General features: G+C 42.5%; 1 protein-coding gene across 1 annotated transcript in view; it reads left to right on the top strand.

Moving 5' to 3' along the window:
• EPHA10 (EPH receptor A10) overlaps positions 1-23,290 on the top strand; it is a 1,411,836-nt gene that overhangs the window by 1,249,922 nt on the left and 138,624 nt on the right. Inside the window, exon 13 of the mRNA XM_069622653.1 lies at positions 17,033-17,236. Within this exon, the coding sequence (XP_069478754.1) occupies positions 17,033-17,236 (204 nt within the window). The remainder of the gene's footprint in view (positions 1-17,032; positions 17,237-23,290) is intronic.

The raw sequence follows: 23,290 nt of genomic DNA, 5'->3' as shown, positions 1-23,290 counted from the left end.
ACTGCTTCTGTGTAGCTCATCCTGCCAGTTTCCCAGATCCTACATGCAATGGGCATATGTGTTATTAGCCATTGCTATGGTAGTCAAAGTATAGAACTCAAACTGGTGAAGGGTGCAGTTGGACTTGCCGGGCTTCAAACCTGTGTTCTCTAGGCTAAATATAAAGTCTCAGGAAAAGTCTTAAGTCGCCAATTTACTGCGCAGGCTTAGTAACAAGAAACCATCCTTTCTGCATGTGGTCGGTTCCTTTCCCCCTGAGTGAATCCTCAGGTGCCCATCTGTCCTAAAGGCAAAGCTCTGTGTCGCTGCATAAACCCATCCATTTTAGGGTCAATATTTTCCACATCAGTTTGAATTCATAGAACCCACCCTGGATATAGTTGACCTGTTTTGTATCCCCATGTGACCCCCCTAAACTTGTCCATACTACATGTGGCATGTTGTCTGTCCTAGGAAGCAGACACAGAATAGGTTGTTCCTCTGAGTGACATGTTTTATATGGATTGGTGAGTTAATCCCAGAATCCATCCTTCCTACAGGCGACAAAATGTATTGCCGGTGTTAACTACATTCATCCATTTTTGTTTTTTCATTTCTAAATTCTATCGCGCACTTGCGGGATCTCAATATCACCGGGCCTAGTAAGATCGTTGTCTCTGTCCTCCCTCTGTTCCCCGCTCCCTTGCCTCGTCGTGCCTTGAAACACATATGTATAGGAGTGTTATAAATGCCATATCATATCATATTGTAATTATGGGCCATAATCCACTTTCACATTTGACAGAGGTATTGACCTTGGTCGAGAGTACCCATATATGTGTAAACTAGGGGTGCTTTGCAGGTACATCTAGACTGCCTCTGACTATGGTTGGTTTAACAGGGTCTTGTGGAAGCTCAGCTTGAGCGATTAAGCTTACATCCACTCTCCCGGTTTGTTCCTCACAGATTCAGGTGGCTAATTTCTCTGTCTCGGGTGAATCTAAATATCCCATCCCTCCCACACATTACACGCTACGTCCACTCCCCATCTCTCCTATAGGATGCCAGCTCACCATCTCTTTACTCATCACCAGAACCAACTCTTCCAACATAAGAAGAACTTGTGTATGTATAGCTCTTAATGGTGCCCCTTTACAGTTTTAATGACAGGTAATATGTCCTTGGGCAGATCGCCACAGCCCATTGTTTCTACAGGTATGAGGTTCCATGGTCCTCAGCAAATCTAACAAATCCAGCCTTCCTACATTTGACACGCTCTTTGTCCATGCCTGACGCTCCAGAACCCGTACATCCTACATGGGAAACATTGTTTTTGTCCCTGGAAATGTTCTCAGAATCTACTCTTCCGACACGTTATATATTCTAGAACTCTGAATCTGTAGAGCCATCCATCCTCAGGTGAGGGGTCATGTTTTGTTCCTGGGACATGGAAATTCCCCAGAATCCATTAGTTCAACAGATAAACATGTTTCACATCCTTTCTTTGAGTGAGAAATGTACAGAATCTAATAAAAGGTGAAATGTGGTGCTTTGTCCCAGCGGTCCATCAGTCTTTCGGGCCACAGTCCACTGGGCTTGATGGATCCCCTTCACTCACGCTTTCCAAAAATAAAGCTTAGCTCAAAAAGTAATCTGACCAAAGCGAAAGGTGGTCCTGATTGAATCCATCCGTCCTACAGGAGACTGCTCCTTCATTCCTTCCTGCAGGCTGCAAACATGTTGTCACTGTACGCCTCTAATTTCCTTTGCAACAGTGACTACACAGTCATTTTGCAAACATAATGCAGCTAAACCGCTACAACACCACAATCCCAAATGTAGGTCTGACAATATTGGTCCCCTCCAACATGTCAACAATGGGTGGACTCCTGCCCCAAAAGGAAGGTCAGAAACAGCATCAAATCCACGTCCAAATAATAAGGGTTTGCCGAAACACGAAGAAAACTAAACACAATACCGCAACAATCATATCTCTCTGGTGCCTCCTGATGGAGCAGAGAATCGAATTCATGATCCTCATCATTATGTATAAGGCAAATGCGCATAATTACCCTTAGTAACAGATGCAAGTCCCTCAGAACTGCTCAGCCTGGTCCAGCAGCTCCAATGCAACCCGAATGATCCCTCAAAACCAAATTCCCTCAGACGAAACACATAGGAAAATCAATTGCCGGTCAAGGTGTGTAATTAAGGACCTTTCCTGACTAGCTGAAATTCTTGCCCCAGAAAGAATACTCGGACTGCCTGATTTACCTATAAGGCAACCACTGCTCACACACTTGCCTACTTACCTGAAAAACTCTCTAAACGAGGTGGATTGCGCTCCTCCAGTAGTGAGGCCACCAAGTTGGATTGAGACAAAATTGACAATGAAAGGCTGCCTGCTGGAACAAACTCCCGGTGGCAGTACGGACTCCCCCAGTGCTCTTGCAGTTCAGGAAGGAACTCAAGACCTTACTCTTCAGCCAACACCTAGCTTCCAAATAACCTCCTTGCACTCTCACATCACCTCCCATCCCCTTGGCACGAACATCCCATGGCACATACTGAAAACCCCACTCCTTACCTCCTATGTTACCCTCAGTGACACGTAGGTCGCTTATTTCATCACGGTAGATTTCATCGAATGTGTTTATTTTTTGAACGGTTGATTTTGCTGCAAATATATGTGGGGGGATACCCCACGGCCCTCCCTTCGTCCCCCTACATTCATTATTAGCCTAAACTCATCCCCCAAATATATTTTTGGCAAAATCCATTAAAAAAATCTCGATTAAATCTGCTGCGATTAAATTTGCCGACGCAAAACCTCCCATTCCCGACCTGTACAGTGTACTCCGTTGCTTCCTAGTTCGCTTCACGCTTTGTAAAACCCAAATGCATATACAACGTTCTGAACCCCACCCTGAGCGTTTTACCCCGTAGAACAGCTCACAAGAAAACAACTAAAAATGGGCCTCATTACGAGGTTGTCGGAGTGGGCAAAAAGTGCCAATAATTCTGTTACCGCCACTTTTCCTGCACTGCCAAATTACAAGTATGGTGGAATTGCCACAGTGGATTTACTGACTGGTAATGGGGATGTACACAGCCGATAACCACTTGTAATCCCACGGGACCAAATGGTGGTAATGGTAGTTCCATGTGGCAGTATTTCCATGCATTCACTGCCGAAATACTGGCAAACTCGTAATGAAACCGGAGGTTTTCTCACGCTACCCTTCTCTACCAAATCTAGTGACACACCCCCAACCCGAATGGTAATCATGGAGCCATACTCCCTCAATCTGAGAGCTGGTCAGTGATGGGGCTCCGCGTGGGTTCATTACCCCTTTTCCGATGCTCTCTGAAGTACCGTTGGTGTGACACAACATGAAACAAAATTAAATACAATTCTACATCTCAATTGGCTTCAATGGTTGATCTTTCACAAACAACCGGCTTCATCCTCCTGGAAGGCTCAACAGGTTGAGAGGTGTGTGTTTGTGTTTTGCCCCATTACACGCCACTCCTTGTTTTTCTAACAAGCTTGTGTTTTTGCAGGCCACCCAAACAGAAGCTATCTGTATTGCTTGACTGCACTCTGGCAAAACCCTGATAAATGATTTCTGTTAATTGTTCTGTGTTGCTAACTAATGCTACCCTCTGCAACCACCGACTCGGTAATGAGCCATCTTAATGCTCTCTCTGTGCGCATTAAGATGGCTGTGTGAAAAGGGAACAGCTGAAGTGCTTTGTTCCAAGTGCATGTGATTTGCATAGCTTCTGATTTTTTAAAGGTTTCCTCCGTTTGCAACCTTGAGTAGCCTGGCCACCAGCCGTGTTTATGGGATGACGAGGCAGGGGAGAAACTGCCAAGCCATTATCCAACCGAGCGATATTATCAAAGTTGTGCTCCATTATAAGGTGGCCAACTTTCTGAGATCATTTTGCGGGACACTTGGCACACGCACAGCGGCAATGATGTCCCATTTGACCTGCCCCCAATTGTTATTTAAACAATTGGTGAATGGGTTTTAACACTGTAGCACCTGGCTTAATTGTAATGCTAATGGCTGTCCTTGTTTTTAGCTGCAAACATGGCAATCGTAACCCCAGGAACAAAGCATTAGCGTTGTAACGAAACCGCGTGTCAGAGCGTTAGCAGCAAGACCGAAAGAGCGGTCGCCGCCACTCGATCTGCAGGCTAACAAAGCAGCCTGGGTCCAGACTGCAGAATGAACGGAGGTAGGACATTAACCTGTCCAGCTCGGGACAGGGTCCTCCATAACGGGACAGCACTGCAAAATACGGGACAGTTGGCCACCCTAGGCCACATACACACACTGCAGACAGATATTTGACAAACAACATCCACACCTTTTCTGGGTATATATGCCTGTACACCGATAAGTGAACACCTTGACACACAAAGAACAGCAAAGCAGTGATACTGTGTTACCAATATGGTAAATGTATACTTCTAATACAGGTAGTAGCTCATACAAATGTTGACTTATGAACAATACATTATAAAAAAATACATTATAGTTGCTGACACATTTGGGCCTCAATACAAGTTTGGCGGTGCAGCTAAAACCTTGTGGTAATTCCATTGCCACCACTTTTTTTAGTTATAAGGGAATGACCACCATTTTTATTGCACCGACGAACTACATGTTTGACCTTGAATTGAGGATTTTCCTCCAGCATCATGCTGGAGGTCAATGCACCACTTTAAGGCCACATTCCGGTGGAAATACTGCAGTCGAAATACTGCCAAAATCCCTATGGAGTCCTATGGACTCGGAAAATGGGGATAAACACGCCCTCCCACGACTTCGGTGTAGTGAAGAGCATGAGGTTTGTTGTGCTTTAGAGGTAGGGTTGTGTTTAGTTCAGAGTTTGAGAGGTGAATGCAGATGAGTGATTTTGTTTTTGTAGTGTTGGCTAGTGGCATTACTATCTAAATGTGATGCATGCTGATCTCCACAATTCCATCTGGGTGTGATGCATGCTAATCTCCATGATTCTATCCAGATGTGATGCATGCCGATGTTCACCATTCTATCTAGATGTGACGCATGCTAATCTTCACAATTCTGTCTAGATGTGATGCATGCTAATCTTCACGATTCTATGTAGATGTGACGCATGCTAATCTCGCAAGGCTAATCTTCACAATTCTATCTAGATGTGACACATGCTAATCTTCACAATTCTGTCTAGATGTGACACATGCTAATCTTCACCATTCTGTCTAGATGTGATGCATGCTAATCTTCACAATTCTGTCTAGATGCGATGCATGCTAATCTTCACAATTCTATCTAGATGTGACACATGCTAATCTTCACAATTCTGTCTAGATGTGTCGCTTGCTAATCTTCACAATTCTGTCTAGATGTGATACATGCTAATCTTCACAATTCTGTCTAGATGTGATGCATGCTAATCTTCACAATTCTATCTAGATGTGACACATGCTAATCTTCACAATTCTGTCTAGATGTGTCGCTTGCTAATCTTCACCATTCTGTCTAGATGTGATGCATGCTAATCTTCACCATTCTGTCTAGATGTGATGCATGCTAATCTTCACAATTCTGTCTAGATGCGATGCATGCTAATCTTCACAATTCTATCTAGATGTGACACATGCTAATCTTCACAATTCTGTCTAGATGTGTCGCTTGCTAATCTTCACGATTCTATGTAGATGTGACGCATGCTAATCTCGCAAGGCTAATCTTCACAATTCTATCTAGATGTGACACATGCTAATCTTCACAATTCTGTCCAGATGTGTCGCTTGCTAATCTTCACAATTCTGTGTAGATGTGACGCATGCTAATGTCGCAAGGCTAATCTTCCCAATTCTGTTTAGTTGTGGCCCCTGCTAATCTTCACAATTCTATCTAAATGTGACACATGTTAATCTTCACAATTTTGTCTAGATGTGATCTATGTTAATCTTCACAATACTGTCTATATGTGACACTGGGCTAATTTTCAAAATTCTGTCTAGATGTGACACAAGGCTCATCGTCACAATTCTGTATAGATGTGACATAAGGCTAATCTTTACAGATCTGTCTAGATATGACATAAGGCTAATCTTCCCAATTCTGTCTTCATGTGACGCATGGCTAATCTTCACAATTCTATCTAGATGTGACGCATGCTAATCTCCACAATTCTGTCTAGATTTGGTGCAAGGCTAATCTTCCCAATTCTGTCTAGATGTGACGCAAGGCTAATCTTCACAATTCTTCCCCATCCATAAGTGCCCAAATGCAAACGGTGGCTGACTAACCCAATTAGTTTAATGCAAAGTATGTATACCTTACCCATTGAGGCTGGAATCAAATTGGCTACCTTATACAATATGTGTAGTGAGTGTTGCCATGGCCCCACTTGTGGAATATAATTCCTCTGCAATCATACCAAACAAGACCACCACTGGGGAATCAGGTAATGGCACCCGCGTTACATTTTTGACATGCCCTACTATTTCTTTTCAAGAGAACTTGGCTTTAGGGCACGACCACCACGTGTGTCGGAGGTCATCCGTACCCCCACATTTCCTCGAGCATAGAGGCCATAACTATTGTAGTTGTCTGCTGGACTTGAGGCTTGCCAGGGGGGATAATGGGTAGTATACCCACATCTGGGCTAATGGCACAGACATACTAAAACATGTAGAGTGTAATTTAACTCAGCTGAGTCTCCAGTGGTTAAGGCACATTGGCTCAACCATTGCAACAACCACTATCTGAGGTCTCAGGTAATCAGTCTTGACTGTCCAGGGCCATTCCATAATGTATAGCAAACTATCAAAGACAGAGAAACCTACTCCACTGATCAAACATACACAAGTCAGTAGACCCACCTGCCATTCCTTGATACATATAATTCAATATTTTATACATTGAATTCAATCAAATGGTATTCAAACAATTCAGGAGCAACATAAACAGAGACAAGTTTCATGTATACAATCGTACATTAATTTCATCAATTCATAAGACCATTAAAGCAACGATATACATGGGACATGTCACAAACGACAGAAACAAGACCTTGTTACATGTTTTTAGTGATGTTTGTGTACTTATTTCATCAACCACTACTGAATACTGTGTTACCAATATGGTAAATGTATACTTCTAATACAGGTAATAGCTCATACAAATGTTGACTTATGAACAATAAATTATAAAAAAATACATTATAGTTGCTTACACATTTGGGCCTCAATACAAGTTTGGCGGTGCAGCTAAAACCTTGTGGTAATTCCATTGCCACCACTTTTTTTTAGTTATAAGGGAATGACCACCATTTTTATTGCACCGACGAACTACATGTTTGACCTTGAATTGAGGATTTTCCTCCAGCATCATGCTGGAGGTCAATGCACCACTTTAAGGCCACATTCCGGTGGAAGTACTGCAGTCGAAATACTGCCAAAATCCCTATGGAGTCCTATGGACTCGGAAAATGGGGATAAACACTGCCCTCCCACGACTTGTAATTGCACGGTTAATCCATGGGGCCAAGTGGTGGCAATGGTAAATAAGTTTGTCGATAATTCAGATTTATAGATGAATTATCACCAAACTCGTAATGCGGCCCAATATTTTTTCTGGCCTTTTCAGACATGACCCTCCAGCTACACCACAGATAATACGTCCTTCAACAGGACAAAACCGTTTCCATCCATCAGATTCAGATTTTCTTATTGCAACATGCGGAAGGGCATGCTCCGCCCTGTCTTCAGCATCCCTTCAGCCATTCCTGGTGGTGTTCAGGCTGCTGCATTATCTCCACTCTTCCAGCTTCCTCCAGTTAGTGAACTCCTGGATATGTGCCCACTGTCCGAGGTTGAAGCCTTCGGAAATGGAGATCATGGTAATCGGAGAAGGCCGGCACCTGTCCTGTATGGACCTGCCTGGGATACTTGTCCTGATTTCAGCCCAAAATACCCTGGTGTAATCAGTAATCGCACTCTCTCTGTCACATCTCAAGTTAGCGCTGCCATGAGTGTGAGATTTTTCAACTCCAGCTGCTTCACATATTTTTTTTCCTTTCCTCTACTTTCCAGATAGAGTAATAACTGTAAATGTCTTAATAGGGTTCATCTTTAAAATGGCCATCTGATAAGTGTCATACAATGATGTGGGTAATTCCATCTCAGAAAATGTGGACTCCACTTTCATTCAACTCCATGCCAGAAGCATAGTGCACACCTGTGGCCTGCTGGATCAGTCTCCTGATCTGCAACTCCTGCTCTCCAGTGGCACAGAGCAGCCTCAGAGTTGATGAGTGCCCAGATTGGCAGCTGCAGATGATAGCAAAGTCACTGCATACAGAGGTTTCATTTAAATCTGCACCTCTGATCCAAAGTCATTATAATTATGATAAACTATCGATTGGTGGCAAGGTAATCTTGAAATATAAGACATACCTAGGTTTTGGTTTGGTGGCTGGTGTTATGTTATGTACATTTCTCTTGTAGAGCGCACTGTCACCCGAGGGCATCATGGCACTGGTAGCAGATAGATGATGCAGTAAGGAAAGGAAAAAAGAGGGCCTAGAACAAAAAGGTTTTAAGTTGATGACGAAAGGAAAGATGATTTTCAATAGCCCGGAGAGTGAACAGGAGCTTATTCCACTGGACCACTGCCGACACCGAGAAGCCACGTCTGCCGATCCTGGTTCGATGAGATCTGGGGATCTGGATCAGAAGGTCAGAAGCAGAGCAAAGGACTTGAGAAGGAGTATATCGACAAAATACCTACTGCAGGATCTCAGCACCCAAATGGTAGAATTCCCTGTAAACAATACAAAGTGATCTGAGGTGAATTCGACAACTGACAGGAAGCCAGTGAAGGCGGCGCAAGGTGGAGGAAATATGGTCCCACATAGAGGCACCAGGGAACACTCTGGCTGCAGTATTTTAGAGAATCTGAAGCTGATTAAGTATATAAGCGGGCTTAGAGAGAAAGAGAGAGTTACAATAATTGAGAGATCCAAACACAGATGCTGCCACCACCAGGACCCGAAGGTCAAGAAGCAGAAAGGAACAGACCTTTATAAGTATTTTTAACTTAAAATGGCCTTCCTGACATCCAGAGCTGAACAGGGCATCCATAGAAAGAGAAGCCGTGATCTTAACTCCCAAGTCCCTGACAATGGTGACTGGTTTAGAAAACTGACCAAGCTAAGAAAGCCACAGCTTAAGAGTCCAAGCTGAGATCAAGGAAGACGTGCCCACAATAAGGACCTCAGTCTTATCACTGTTACATTTAAGCAAGTGTTGATTCATCCAATCGCCAATGACGGCCAAACACTTCCTGATGTTGAAAGACTCATCAGAAAGGGCGAGTTTGAAGGGAAACAGAATCTGGGTATCATCTGCATAGATGGAACAACGGAGGCTGATGGATTGGGTGAGGAGAGCCATCAGCTGCATATAGACGTTAAAGTGAATGGGTGATAGAGCTGAGCAGTGGGGGACCCCACAAGTGACAGAGACAGGGGTCGTGACCGGAAGGGGGGCAGAAAGAGGGACTAAGAGCAGACAGCCAGAAAAGAACAAAACCAAGCCAGCACAGTGCCATAAATACCTGAAGTCATTAGCCTTTCAATCAGGAGTGCTCAATGGTGTTGAATGCGAAAATCAGGGCACTGACATCCTGGTTCACATAATTATTAAAGCCACATCTGGTTCGTAGTATACACATGTCAACAATATAAGCCCAGACCAGCCTGGGAAGGGTTTTGAGTATTCTAGTAAGCTTGCCTGTCCTTTCTCGGCCAGTGGTACAAAGGTCAGAAAGATTGTGCCTCTCTTTGATCCTATGTGAGGTTGGGTAACATATTTTTTCAGCAGCACAGCTCCCAGCAGGAGACTCCTGGTAAACAAAAGTGTCATCCTCACACCAGGGCATTGCATACCAAAGGGCCTTTGAAGTGCAGTCTTAGGAAAAGGGGCAGTATTAGGCAGTCAGATGGAGCAGAACAGAAGAGAGGAAGGATTCCTCCATCCTGGTTGTCTGTGGGCTTTGCTTTCCTTCCTATCTCCTTCCTGCACAGAAATTCACTATGAACCAAAATGAATGGATGGGTAAGCCCCATAACTCATAGATACATGGGGTCACTTACATGAACATGCAAATAGTTGGTGTCTCATGGGAATAAAATGAAATTATTTTTCAGCTTTAAATGATAATCTAAAACATCCATTTGGAAGGGAACAAGAAACAAATAACACACTGAATAAGATCATACTATTCAAATGACATCAATTAAATTAATTGTAGAAAATATAAGTAACACTTGACTTACAATAACATTGATACAGAACCTTCTGAATTCATATTAATACATACAATTAAGTGTGCAAAATGACCCTAACTATTATAAACATTACTCTTGTGCAAAGACAGCATCACATAAAAGCCATTTAAACACCATACAATATATCAATGATCGCAATGAACCATATGCTACTGATTACATTCTAATGTCAGACCATTCGTAGTAGAAAATGGTCAACTAATGGGTGATCAGAGAAACACAATTCATTAAATCACATACGTTTCTCAATTTGTATATGTGAGACCCTCCCTAAGTTTTGACAGAACACCATCTAACTAAACCAAGATTGTTTGTCTTCTTCAGGACCTGTAGAGTCAGTATGCTGCCTTCCCTTCACTTCTTTACCAGGGGCAAATGCCTTATAAGGTTACTTGTAGATGCGTCTTACTGGTTCTCTTATTTAAATGAAGCATGGATAGCTTCCATCACCATTTTAGCTGCAATTTGCATGGTCAACATCTCCTGCTTATTATAATTCTCCCCAACACATCGTGGGTTGGATTGGGATATGCAACTTCATGCAGCTTTCTTTCAGTTTTTCTGCATCGCATCCCTGAATAACCTTCTGTGTTTTGCATTTTTTTTATAGTGTCTTCTTTTTTTAATGATGATATTTTCCCTTAATGCCTTAACTTTCCCTCTCCCAAACTTTCCTATTCCTCACTGCCCTTCACTTTTTGGCTCATAGCTGGGGCTTTGGTAATGATATGAAATGTGTATTGAGTATAGAGGAAAGAATAGCATTGGCAGATAAATACATGTCCGTATGAGTGCTTTGTCTATATCACCACCTGCTCGCTCTCTGGCTGCTCATTTGTTAGCCTGTCAGTTTAGGACATGCATTGTGCTTTTTGAATTGGCTGTGTAAGGGTTGTAAGGGATTTCAATCAGGCACAAATCCAAGTCTCGACTAGCATGTGGTGCGCAAATGAAACCCTTATTTAATTTTTGGTAAAAAAACTGGTTCGGGAAGATATCTCGCGCTCACACCTAATATTTAACAAAATTCTTTAACAATTTTTGTCAAAAACAACATCAATTTAAATCCATCAGTACAATATTTCCCAACAAATAGTGTTTTTTATTTGATCAAAGAAACAGCAGCCGACACGTGTTTCGACCTATGTGAAATTATACAATCCAAAAAATATATATAATGCGATTAAAGAAAATATATAAATGGAAAACCATACCATATAGTTCCACATGTCAGGTCAGGATCAAAGAAGTTTTTTGTTGTCATTGACAAATATTTGAAATGATTGTTGTTACAAACTCTGTGGGAAGTTTGAGGGTAAGATATAACTTGCTGCCGACCAAAATTTTCATAAGATTTTTGGTGGTAAATAGCGCACATGATCCAATAGCGATCCCACAAGTTTTGGTAACTTATTTAATTTTTGTCTATAAGTTCAATATTCTGAATGATATACTACTCATATCATGCCCTTCACAAAATACGCCCTCCCCCCTGGGTCACACTGAACCAGGAATCAGGCTTATTTGTAACGGTAAATATTTATTTATGTATTTAGAATTTAAATCACAATATATTTTTAATAAGTAACAACAATCACCAATGGGTGACAAGGACAATTAATAATATATGTAATGCACTGGGAATCAAGCAATGAACAAAAATAATAATGCAGCAAAGAAAAGAATACTTTTGGGTTGGGTTGGAACAGATAGCACTACGGTTAGAGGTTCCCCCTGCCAGACTCCTCAACCCACCAATAGACAATTTAAATAGATGTGAGGAGAGAGCAGGTACTCAGGAATAATAAAGAACTAACAGAATGTCACTCACACCTTCCCCCCTTAACCACAAGAGAAAAACGGATTTGACTTTTTAAATGTCAGAAATGGCTTTGAAACTGGCTGAGAAAAAAACACTAAATGTGGTCAAAAATGCTTAAATTATTATAAATGTTGATGGGAGCCGCTTTGAACAGATGCAAGCAATCACAAGCAACGATGTAATCAAAAGAAAACATTTGGAATCTCAAATGCAAAGTGGGAAATAATTTAAAGACTATTCACACGTGTAAACTTTTGCAAAATGTAAATTTGCGGCAAACTTTTACTCATGTGATTTTTGGTAAAACGGGTCAAAGACAGTTGTTTCGCAATGCGGTTTTGGGTTGTGGAGATAGCTATGGATGTATCAGGGGGAGTTGAAATGTTGTTTCTATCTTTAAAACTGAGGGAGTTATGGAGGTTTCAGTGAGAGGTGTTTTTCAAAAATAAAGACACTAATTTGGACAAGAACTTCAGTTTAAAACCAGAAAATAGGGATTATGCTTTTACTTAAGACTAGAGCATTCAGACTAGACAACCAAGTTGGGAGGAAGTAAGCTCTGAGACTGATTCATGACTTCAGTAACAGATCCCCAGCGCCTTTCCCGGCGGAACCAGTCCAAACATACAAAATGGGATTTTTGGATCAGAGTTACACAAATAAAAATGACTATGAAAAATGACGCTTCAGCAAATAGACAGAATAAGGTAGCACTAACGATTTTTACACTGTTACTGGATATGAAAGTATGGATATTTCAGAGATTGGGGTGGAACAAGATAATGCAAGGTATACAACAGTTCTCTAGCGTCCTGTTAATACTCACAATCCACTGGGATTTAAGATTGTTGGCTCGTCAAGATTCTGGTCAATGGATCGGTTTATCAGGTAAGGACAGCACATCAGGCGCGGGGCAGCATCAGCTAGGCCGGTCACCGGAACTGCACAGGATCTGCCCTTCTTGTTTCTGGATATTTCAGATCAGCGGGATGGTGAGTTCATCAGGCAAATATTTTTGGTAGCAAGCCAGATAGTTTCAGGATGCTTCCCCACACCACAGCGCTTCACTGGGTTGCACGGATTAGTTCATGATTAATTGAGGACTGAGCTCTAGCTGAAAATGGTTCAGCTACTGCTTGGCCTGGTGATTGACATCTGGATCTGGAAGGATGTTAAAGGCTGGATGTTGAATGCTGGATCAGAGTGTTTCGCTGGAATTAGAAGAGAGAGTGTCTATGTGTTGTCAGCTGTCTCTATTTATCCTTTCCAATGACATCACAAAAATGGGTCTATGGCCCGGCTTAAAAAACTCCCCCCTGTGCACTGGGATTGGATCAGAACCTCCTCTCCGCCTTGCATCCGAGTGATTGGCTCAAAGACGGATGATGTCAAGTTTATGGTTTCGTTTTTACAATACTTAGAAACCTCCCCTAGCCACTAGTATCAAAATCGAATTTTGTCCTAAATACATATTTATACATTTTTTACCTCTATGAAAATCACACACAGGGATGACATATTTTATGGTGTATCTGTTCCTCAAAATTCCACGGCTGTCAGACCTTGTTTCACCTTTTTGCAGCATTTTGTCCATTTCGCCATGAAAACATTTTCCAAACTTTCTACACATTTCCACAAATATGCGTGTTCACCATAGGAATGTGTGTGCAAATTTGAACAATTCTAGCATAAATACAGTTCCCATAAAACCACATATACTTCCATTCCTGTTCAGAATATGCTACACAGTTCTACCACATTTTGAAATGGAGGGCCCAAAATCAGAGTAACAAATCTGCCCTTTTTATATTTTTCACCACTTCCGATAGCGAGTTATAAGTCTCTAAAAATTGTTCATTACATATTCTTAGCAGCAAATGGTCCGCCTTTTGTCTGTCTCGGGAGGCAAGGAGCAGCCCCCCACCTTTGGGATTTCCTTCTGCAAGCCTAGCTTACAACCTTTTCACACGTCAGTTTCCTGGCCTGAAGAATCTGCCATTGTTCAGTCCTTGGGAGCAGACAAAAGTCTGGCCTACCCCACAATGATCATGTGTCAGTGAGTATCTGCTGAGAGGAATGCCCTCGCCTTGGGTGGAAACCTGTTTTTCACACTCTTGCAGGCCCAGGCAGCCTAAGTTAATTTCTTAATTTCTTGACTTGAAATCCAGCACAAAACCAACTTGTTGAATCAGATGACATAAATAAATTACATTCTTAGATTTAAACCTGTGGAATCAAAACAACTGAGATCAGTGTTCCTTTCAGCAACAGTCCTTTTATATTTGCTAATCTGGCATATGTTTAGTTTTAGACAACTTTAAAGTTAATCAGGAGAGCCCATTTGACAGGGTCTATCACTCACAGGTAGCCCAGTGTGGCTGCACACAGATTTGTGACAGGAATTGTCATTCACAGGCAATACAGTTTTGCTGAGGAATTGTTTTGCCCTTAATATTTCAGGACTTTGTAAATTCACAGTGCTTCATTAGATTAAATGAATGTTAGCGCCAAGCAAGATTTTGAGTGTTGGAAAGTGTTATGTACAGGCATTTTGGAGTTTCAGCAGCAAAGTAAATGTCATTTACAGGCAAATTTTGCAGTTTCACTGGCAAAGCGCTGCTGCTCCCTCTGCACTCTATTTGCTTGTCATGGAGCACACTGGCGCTTTTTCTGCATTGTGTGCTCTGTTCCACCACACATGCACCATGGATGGCAGGTTGTGCAGCCATCTTTTTGTGTGTTGAAAATGCGATTTGGGAGGTTTTGGCACACACAAGGCTTTTGCCGCCATTTTAGTGTTTATCGCATCCTAGATAGCAGAGTGAAGCTGCATAGTATAGCAGAGTGAGTCAATACATCCTACAGCTGTCTGTGGTATCATTCTTTGATGCAATGAGTGGAAGCTTTTTTTTTTTACTTTCTCTTTGGTGTTTGTGTTTGTTGCAACCAGAAGACATACATGTGTTGGTGGGATAGGACAAGCCGTGTCATAAATGAACCATACCGTTTCTAAATGAGATGCATTTAATACCTATCTATATATGTCTTTTTTCATGGCTGAAGGTTTCTGAGGGCACAATAGGCCTTTTCATTGAATAATGTACACATGTCTCAGAGGCACCAGGTAGCTACTCTTGTGAGAGATAGAAAGGTTTTTGTTCTGTTGGAAGTTCATGCGATGGTGAAAAATGTGCTATTCTTTTAACCTTCTTACAACTCAAAATGGAAAAGCAGAATACAGAAACAAAACATTGTTAAACAAGCACTGACAAACCTAACAGTTGTGGCTATTGCCTTATGCTTGGGGAGCGGATTATGAGAATTGGTGCATGAGTGCGAGGAGGGGGAATCGCAGAATAAGCATGAGGGATGTTTTTTAGCATCAACGTTAGTCGTTTTGTTTTTTAAGGAACAATTAAAACTTTAATATGTGTTTGGCAGTAATTTCACTGTATTTCCACAGAATTACAGCCACACTACTTTACAGCTACTGCTACTCGATCCCGCAAATTTACTGCAGGTTTACGCATGGTGTAACGGTTGTGTAAACACTTATTTTTTTAAGACTTCATAGGACTACCTCAGGATTTTTGCTGATGTACTATGAGTGTTAATTGTGCCATAGCAAATCCAATCATTTTTGGAGGTAAAGTGGACGATTTATTGCCAGCTACATGCTGAAGATATATCATCCATTTCAGCATCAAGCACAGAGTGTGGCGTTATAGTAAAGCTGATGATAATTCTGTTACCGCCCAAAAAAGTGCTGGTAACGAAATTACTATCAAACATGTCCTGCACCGTAGTACTCTTAATCAGACTCAAGGGGCTCATTACAAGTCCCCCGGTATCCCAACAGTAATTCCGGTGGGATACTGCGGGACCATACCGTCTCTGCCACCGGATATCCCAGTATTACCGAGATCATAAAGGTGGCGGAGATGCTGGTAAATCCCCATTCCCATGGAGTCCAGTAGGACTCCATGGGATGGGGATGGCGCAATCACCGGCACTGGTAATACCGGTACCAGTGATTGCAGCCATTTCTGCTGGTAGGGACCAGAACTACCGGCAGGTCATGCCTGTCGGTAGATCTCAGCCCCTACCCCTAGACTTGGAGTTGGCCGGTCCAGAAAGGTGCCAGTACACATTGTTAACGTCTCCTTATTTCCAGACCGGCAAACTCATAATGAGCCTCGAACACTAGTTTAGTGATACAGCAATATTATTTTGGTATAGACAAAAACTGAAAAGGTGTAAGAGGAACCATTTACCTTATCCTTAACCTCTTCCCTTAAACTAGCCTTGGCCTAACAGGAGCTCAGGGGGTCCAAACACTCTCAAAAAGCATGAAGGAAACCAAGCAACAGATGTGCGACAGAAGGCAGCGCGCAGTTGAGCAGAAAGTACCCCAAATGGAAGGGCTTTAACAGACTATTGCCTTCACAAATGGCCCTCTGGGCATGCCCCACAGCTTTCTGGTTGCTGATTGCGCTTGGCTTAGGGGGCATCACTTCTGCTACCTCTGTACCACAGCGGAAATGGCAGGGTGGGGCAGCATCACAGTTGAAATAGAGTTCACACTTACCACACAAATCATGACAGCACCAGGTCATGACATTGCTGAGTAGAAGGTTTGCATGATAGCATTTGCGCACACTTAACGCTGGCTCCTTGATACAGCGAAGGGAGTCTTATCGACTGTGTAAATAGTCCACTTCATCAAAGAAGCACCCTTGAGATGTTGGTAATTCCTCCTCACAAAATGCCACATATTTTTCCAGCACGCAAATGATATTTATTTGTTTTTGGCAATTTTTTGCCAGTCTCTCGATGTCTTATATAGCTTGCTTTGTCTCGTTCCCTCAGAAGCACGAAGGGCAGTTCACGGCCGTCCAACTGATGGAGATGCTGCTTGGGATTGCATCAGGGATGAAGTATCTGACAGAGATGGGGTTTATCCATAAGGCTCTCGCCGCACACAAGGTTCTGGTCAATAACAACCTGCTCTGCAAAATATCCGGCTTCCGGCAGTCGCACGATGACAAAATGGATACCATATTCACGACTATGGTAAGACAAAATGGCGGCTAAATGTACGACTAATGGAAGCCAGAATTGAGACCGTACTAGCGAATATGGTAAGGCTGACATCTATATGTACAAACATGGTCTACAGTTCAGAATTAGCTAGCAAAAACGAGGTACACATGTTTACTGAAAATAACTAAGCAGCTAAAAATATAGAAAACAAGAATTGCCTTAATATTTGATTAAAATAACTGAAAAACATTTCTTCCTACAAGCAGAATGGGAAGGAGAGGGTGAGGAGGATAGATAATGACTGAAAGGTTCCTTTGGGATACAGGGGATGCTAAGCTCCCTTCACCCCTTGTTTTGACAGTATCACTTCATGGTTGGAAATATGTATTTACAAGTGATGGGGAAATAGGCTGAGCTGGTGGGTACGGAGGTGTTACCCCTTAATATTGAATATTTGTGAAATAAATTATATACTGTTAAAACAAAAACAAATATGTGAACAGAATATCTCATTTTAGAAAACAGAAGTCATGCACTTAGCTATTTGTTTTCATTTACATTGGGCCTCATTACGAGTATGGAGGTAGCCATGGTGCTATAAGCGCCATGGCTGCCTCCATACCGCAATCTGGGCCTGGGTTCCTCGAATGAGGAATTACCGGGCCATCGCAACCTTGGCGGACCCGGTAATTCCCCGTCCGAGGAACCCCGGACCCGGTCCATCCCCATTCCCATTCGAGCCCCTATAGGGCTAAATGGGAATGGGGATGGAGCTAACAACGGGCCTGTTAATGACGGGCCCGTTGTTAGCTCCCAGGTCCCATCGCGGGACCCGGTAAGGACGCCTGGTTTTTGAAGGCGCCCATTGAGTGTCCCCCGAGGAGACCTTGTAATAGGGCGGAACCGGTTTGCCGGCACCTTTACCGGTGCCGGTAAACCCGTTCCGCCAACCTTATAGTGAGGCCCATTGTCTTTTGTTTTGTTGTTTATATGATGTACTGTAAAATGAGTTCTGTTTACCTCTTTTGGTTGACATCGGAAGCTGCACCCAAATAATCTTTTTAATGAACACGTTTTGCGTATTTGTTTTTTTTTATTATTTTTATTTCCAATATTTTTAGCTGGGTTTAAATTTTCCAGGAAAGGGTGACATGAAATTTCTTTTGTGTCCGCTGCTTCCAGCTTTGTATTGTTATTCTCTTAAGAAAATCGCTTGAAGCCACTGAGCTGCACCCCTAATTGGCGCCCCTGTCTCCTGACACCAGTGTACCCTGTGATATTGTACCCGGAGCTTATCCTATTGCAATTACAGCACTGTCACTGATACTAATTGTCTATGGCAGAATATAAAACAAGTGAGAAAAGACTGTAGACACATAATGCCCAGTGCTGTTCAGTTTCCGATTTTGAGTGTCAATGACACTTCAAGATTCATTTTCTAGGCCTTCTTTACTTTTCCTGATTCTGAGCCGAGAGAGATAAGACATGAGTGCTGATATGCATGAGTGAATAACTCATGAGTTAAGTGCTCACCTCAGACGTGGGACTAGTTTACACTTCGCAATATCAGATTAAAGGTAAGGTGAAGGGCGTCTGTCGCCCCTTCAGGTTACTGAGTGAAGACTCACTTTCCCCCTTGTTTTTGTTTGAGGGCGTTTGTTATGTGACTGGTCATGCATCAGATGAAAGATATATAGTAAAAAACATAATTTGTGTTCATGCTAGACTCTTCTCGAGTCTAAGCTCAGGGATATGAGGTGCCAGGGAAGGATAGCTCAGGTTCGTCATGATTTGGGAACAAAATGATACAGTGCAACACAGGTTCGATCCCCGTTCCCACACTTTGCAGCTGTTGGAATCCGCCATTAAGCACAATATAAATGGCTGAGAACAATAATTAAAATAATAATTATAATAATAGACAATTTAATAGAACTCACTTTAACAAACTCAGGTAGACAAAAGTTCAATGAGTGTGGTCAGTAATTAATCCTGTGACTGCAGGTCACATACTTACATCCTAGACAATGGCCCTCATTACAGTTTTGTTGGTATTTCCGACGGGATACCGGTAAAACTGCCTTACTGTTTCTGACGCTCGATATCCTGATATTACCAGGATATTTTGGGCGGCAGAGACGCTGGTAACTTCCCATTCCATGACTCCATGGGTTGGGATTGCCGGAATCACTGACATTGGTATCTCCCGGTGCCGGTGATTATGGCATTTATTTGCCGGTAGGGGCCATAACGCCACCATTTTTTCGGGACCGGGAAAGTTATTATGAGGCCCCATCTCTTAACTCACTGCGCTATCTTACCAGTTGTCATCTATCGTACTGATGAACTGAGTTCCACTCTTACCCTAGTAATGATAGTTGCAGTGGAAACACACACAAAACAAGCATGTCCACATCACAGCTCGTTGTCGCCAGCTATACCCTATCTAGGTAACAAACAAGACTGCATGGGTATCGCCTGATTGGAATTGGGCATGTTGGCACACAGACGGGAAATGCACGTGCTTGAGCCTGCTCATTAGGCTCAGTGGTGCAATGGGACCAAACTCCTGTTGTGCATGCCAGCCCTCCAGAACAGTCCCAATGAGCATGGAGTTTCTTCTTTAAACATTCCTCTTGTCTATGAGGTTGCTAGGGCGCGTCCCTGCAACCTCTGGCTCTTGTTTCCTTTAGATCACTACTCCCACCAGCCCATGCCAGCCTAGTGCCTAGGAAGGAATCATGGAAGCCATATTCCAAAACATCTGGATAGCCACAGCTTGCAGACACCTGTGTTAGGATGGTATCTCTCCCTTTGCAAATTAAAACATGTCTGTTTCAAGGCTTGTTCCGAGCAGGTGTTGTCTTTGGCTTATGGTCTGGGAGTGGGCAACATGAACTCAGGAAAGTTCAGCTGGAAGTATTTTGGCCTTTGTTTTTGTCAGGGATTGTTGCACGTTGATATCATTAAGGCTTATGAATAGTTCGTAGATGTAACCTCTTTGGAAACACACTTTACACTTAAACGCTTGATTTAGTTAAAGCAATATGTGGGAGGTGTGGTAGTGCATCACTGCAGGTCCCAGCAAATGACCAAACCTAGATTTCCAAGGAAATATATGTGTTTACAGCCCTATATCGTAGCTACTTTTTCCTGGTCAAAAGCAGGGCCTCATTACGAGTGCGGCGGTAAGAGGCTAACGGCGCTGGTAAGGATGCCGGTGCCGTTAACCCCTTACTGCCCCATTACGAGGTCCCGTAGCGGATCCCGCTAAGGACGGCTGGTTTTACCAGCTGCCCTTAGCGGGAGCCGCTAAGGGACCAGGGAGCTAATAAGGGGCCCGTTATTAACGGGCCCCTTATTAGCTCTTTCCCCATTCCCATTGAGCTCTACGGGGGCTCGAATGGGAATGGGGATGGGTATTTTGAATGGGGACTTACCGTGTCCTCCAAGGTTGGAATGACCCGGTAAGTCCCCATTCAAGGAACCCGGACACGAGTTTGGAGGCAGCCATGGCGCTGATAGTACCATGGCTACCTCCAAACTCGTAATAACCCACTATGAGTTGTTTCTTTTTTAACAAAAGTGTGTTTTGAAAACCTCATTTTATATGTTTGCTGTATGGGCATTCCAATGAATCAATCAATGGCAAAGTACCTGCACTTCACTATTTTAACAGTGTAACTGTGTGGTATCACAGAATGGTAAAATATATTGGCATCATTTTCCAGAACATGTGGCATGCCTACGTGCTGAGGTGGCACTTTACATGTCCCTGGTTTTCAGGGGACTTGCAAGGTGAAAGATGAGCCGCTTACAGACCTTAATAGAGCGACTGTTGTTTCAGCCATTTTATCCCAGGAGGATAGCTCAGGGGCAGCGTGCTCATCTTAGAAGCAAGACAATATGGAGCAACGCAGGTTCAATCCCCATGTCTGCGCTTAGTAACCTCTCGGTATCAAGCGTGTTATAAATAACCTATCCTATCCCCACCCCTGATTCCAGAAACTGTCTGAATCAATACATATGAGTCGATGTAATGAACATTGGCATGTTAGGTTGTGTGTTTTGAACAATAAAATGACCACGGGCCCAGTGTACATTGTGTACTTAATGTTTTAAGCATGCAACCTTTATATCACAGACATAGTTGTCAAATTATGTTCCCAAAATGCTCTGTGATTTTATGCAACGCAGCCATGAACCATCAAATGGTGCTATTTGTCTCCTCCCTCTTTCTCATTCCTTCCAAAAAAGAAATTGGTCCTTGAAAAAAATCAGTGATTAAAACAAATACTTTTTTTTACAAAGAACATTATTTGTTTGCACAATGTGTTCAAAAACAATCCAGCCAAGAAATTAATTGATTCTTAAAAATAACAATCTCTGATGAAAACATGTTAATTCTTTATAAATAAAATCACACGTTTTTCAATTGATTCGCTTTGCAAGAAGAACAAATAAAGTTTCTTCCAGATCCATAATTGGTCCATATCAAATTCATATTTTTGTATGCATTACAAAACAAAACTCTTTTTGTTGTGGTGTAATTCCATAGATTATTTTAAGCAGCTGTATAAACCACCTGTTTAAACCTGATCTGACCTAATAGTGTTGAGAAAATTATATTAAAAGTTAATCAGAACAACTCAAATCTACAAAATTGTGGGCTAGGGTCTGTTCGCCGAACATTGAGATAAGAAAAAAGGCAGCTGAAGTATGGTGGTCAGTATGTTATAGTCCCTAGAGGATAGGTCAAAAGCCTGTCACTCTTCTTGACCTCCCGCACCATATTGGATTCGGGAAGATCAATATCCAGGTTCCTACAGGACGACCACTTACTGGAAAAAGATTAATAAAGATATAGCCTCATACATACACTAACTCCCCGGATATCTAGCGGAGAAATTATAGCGCAGACCTAAACCTCTTCCGAAAAAATGGCCCTCAATCCTGGGAAGCATCACGGACTGGCAAGAGAGTTTGGGAGACCGGAATGACGGCCAGGGATTAAGGAGTCGCTCACTGCACGAAATGAAAATGTCCTTGCCAATCGGCAGAGTGGCATTACAAAGTCCTCAATCGATGTGAAGACTCACTGCATCGCTATGTACAATCTTTGCCTATCCAGTGCAATGTTGACCTTTTCCTCAAACCTGGGCTTCTAGACAAATGGCATCAAACCCTGGTGACTCTACGCCTCCTTCCATAGAACATTCACGAAGGGGGTTCTTTGGAGGCTTAGAGTGAGCTCAGGGCCTTTGATACATTCCAGGTAGATGATAAATGACAAAGACTGCTCGGCCATGGGCAATGGATGCAATGCAGCCTCCTCCATGATGAGAGTGTAAAGCCCAATGAGTCCCGGACTCTGGAGTGAGGGCGTGGGATTCCGGAGTATATGTCTTCTCCAAGTTGTGACTGCCCGAGTTCTAAGTAGAGTGTCTTTCTAAACCCTATGTGTATTTAGATTTTTATTGACTTTTTTATTAATTTTCATCTAGGTGAAGGTGATGCGTAAGAGACTGCTGCAGTAGTCTACAAAATCCAAAGTCATTTCATGAAGCCAACTTGCAAATTAGAGCAAAAAGAGTATAATGAGTCAGTGCCTAACTCTCAAACTGCTTATCTTCAAAAGCTGGCAGATAAAGAACACCTCTGTTTGAGTTTTATAGAACTGTTTGCAGGTGGCCATTTGGAGAGAATTGTGAGATATCTTGGTGAAGATCGGATGCTTTGTTTTTCGGTCAAATGTATCATCATCACCTTGTATTTGAATAAACTGGCATCCGTTACATTTGGTATCTGTGGGCAAACTGCCAAGCCTTTTCAGGATACACAGAAGGGTGTCCTTAAGAGTGTCCTGCAAAATATAACAAATTATGTTGTTAGATCAAAGGTCATCTAATTGTGTTGGCATTTTCGAGACTCTTAGGTGCATTTGGTCAATTCCACGATGGAAATGGTCTTTTATATCAATACCAATGTATCCAGGATCACGGTGCTAGAACACAAAAAACAACAATTACAATGTACTATTACAGAATATATATTAGAAAGAGTTACAGCCTAGGAATAATTGCT

The sequence above is a fragment of the Ambystoma mexicanum genome, chromosome 11 (assembly GCF_040938575.1).
Source record: "Ambystoma mexicanum isolate Mex_15411 chromosome 11, UKY_AmexF1_1, whole genome shotgun sequence".
Taxonomy (NCBI): Eukaryota; Metazoa; Chordata; class Amphibia; order Caudata; family Ambystomatidae; genus Ambystoma; species Ambystoma mexicanum.
This window is presented reverse-complemented; position numbering and strand designations above follow the sequence as displayed.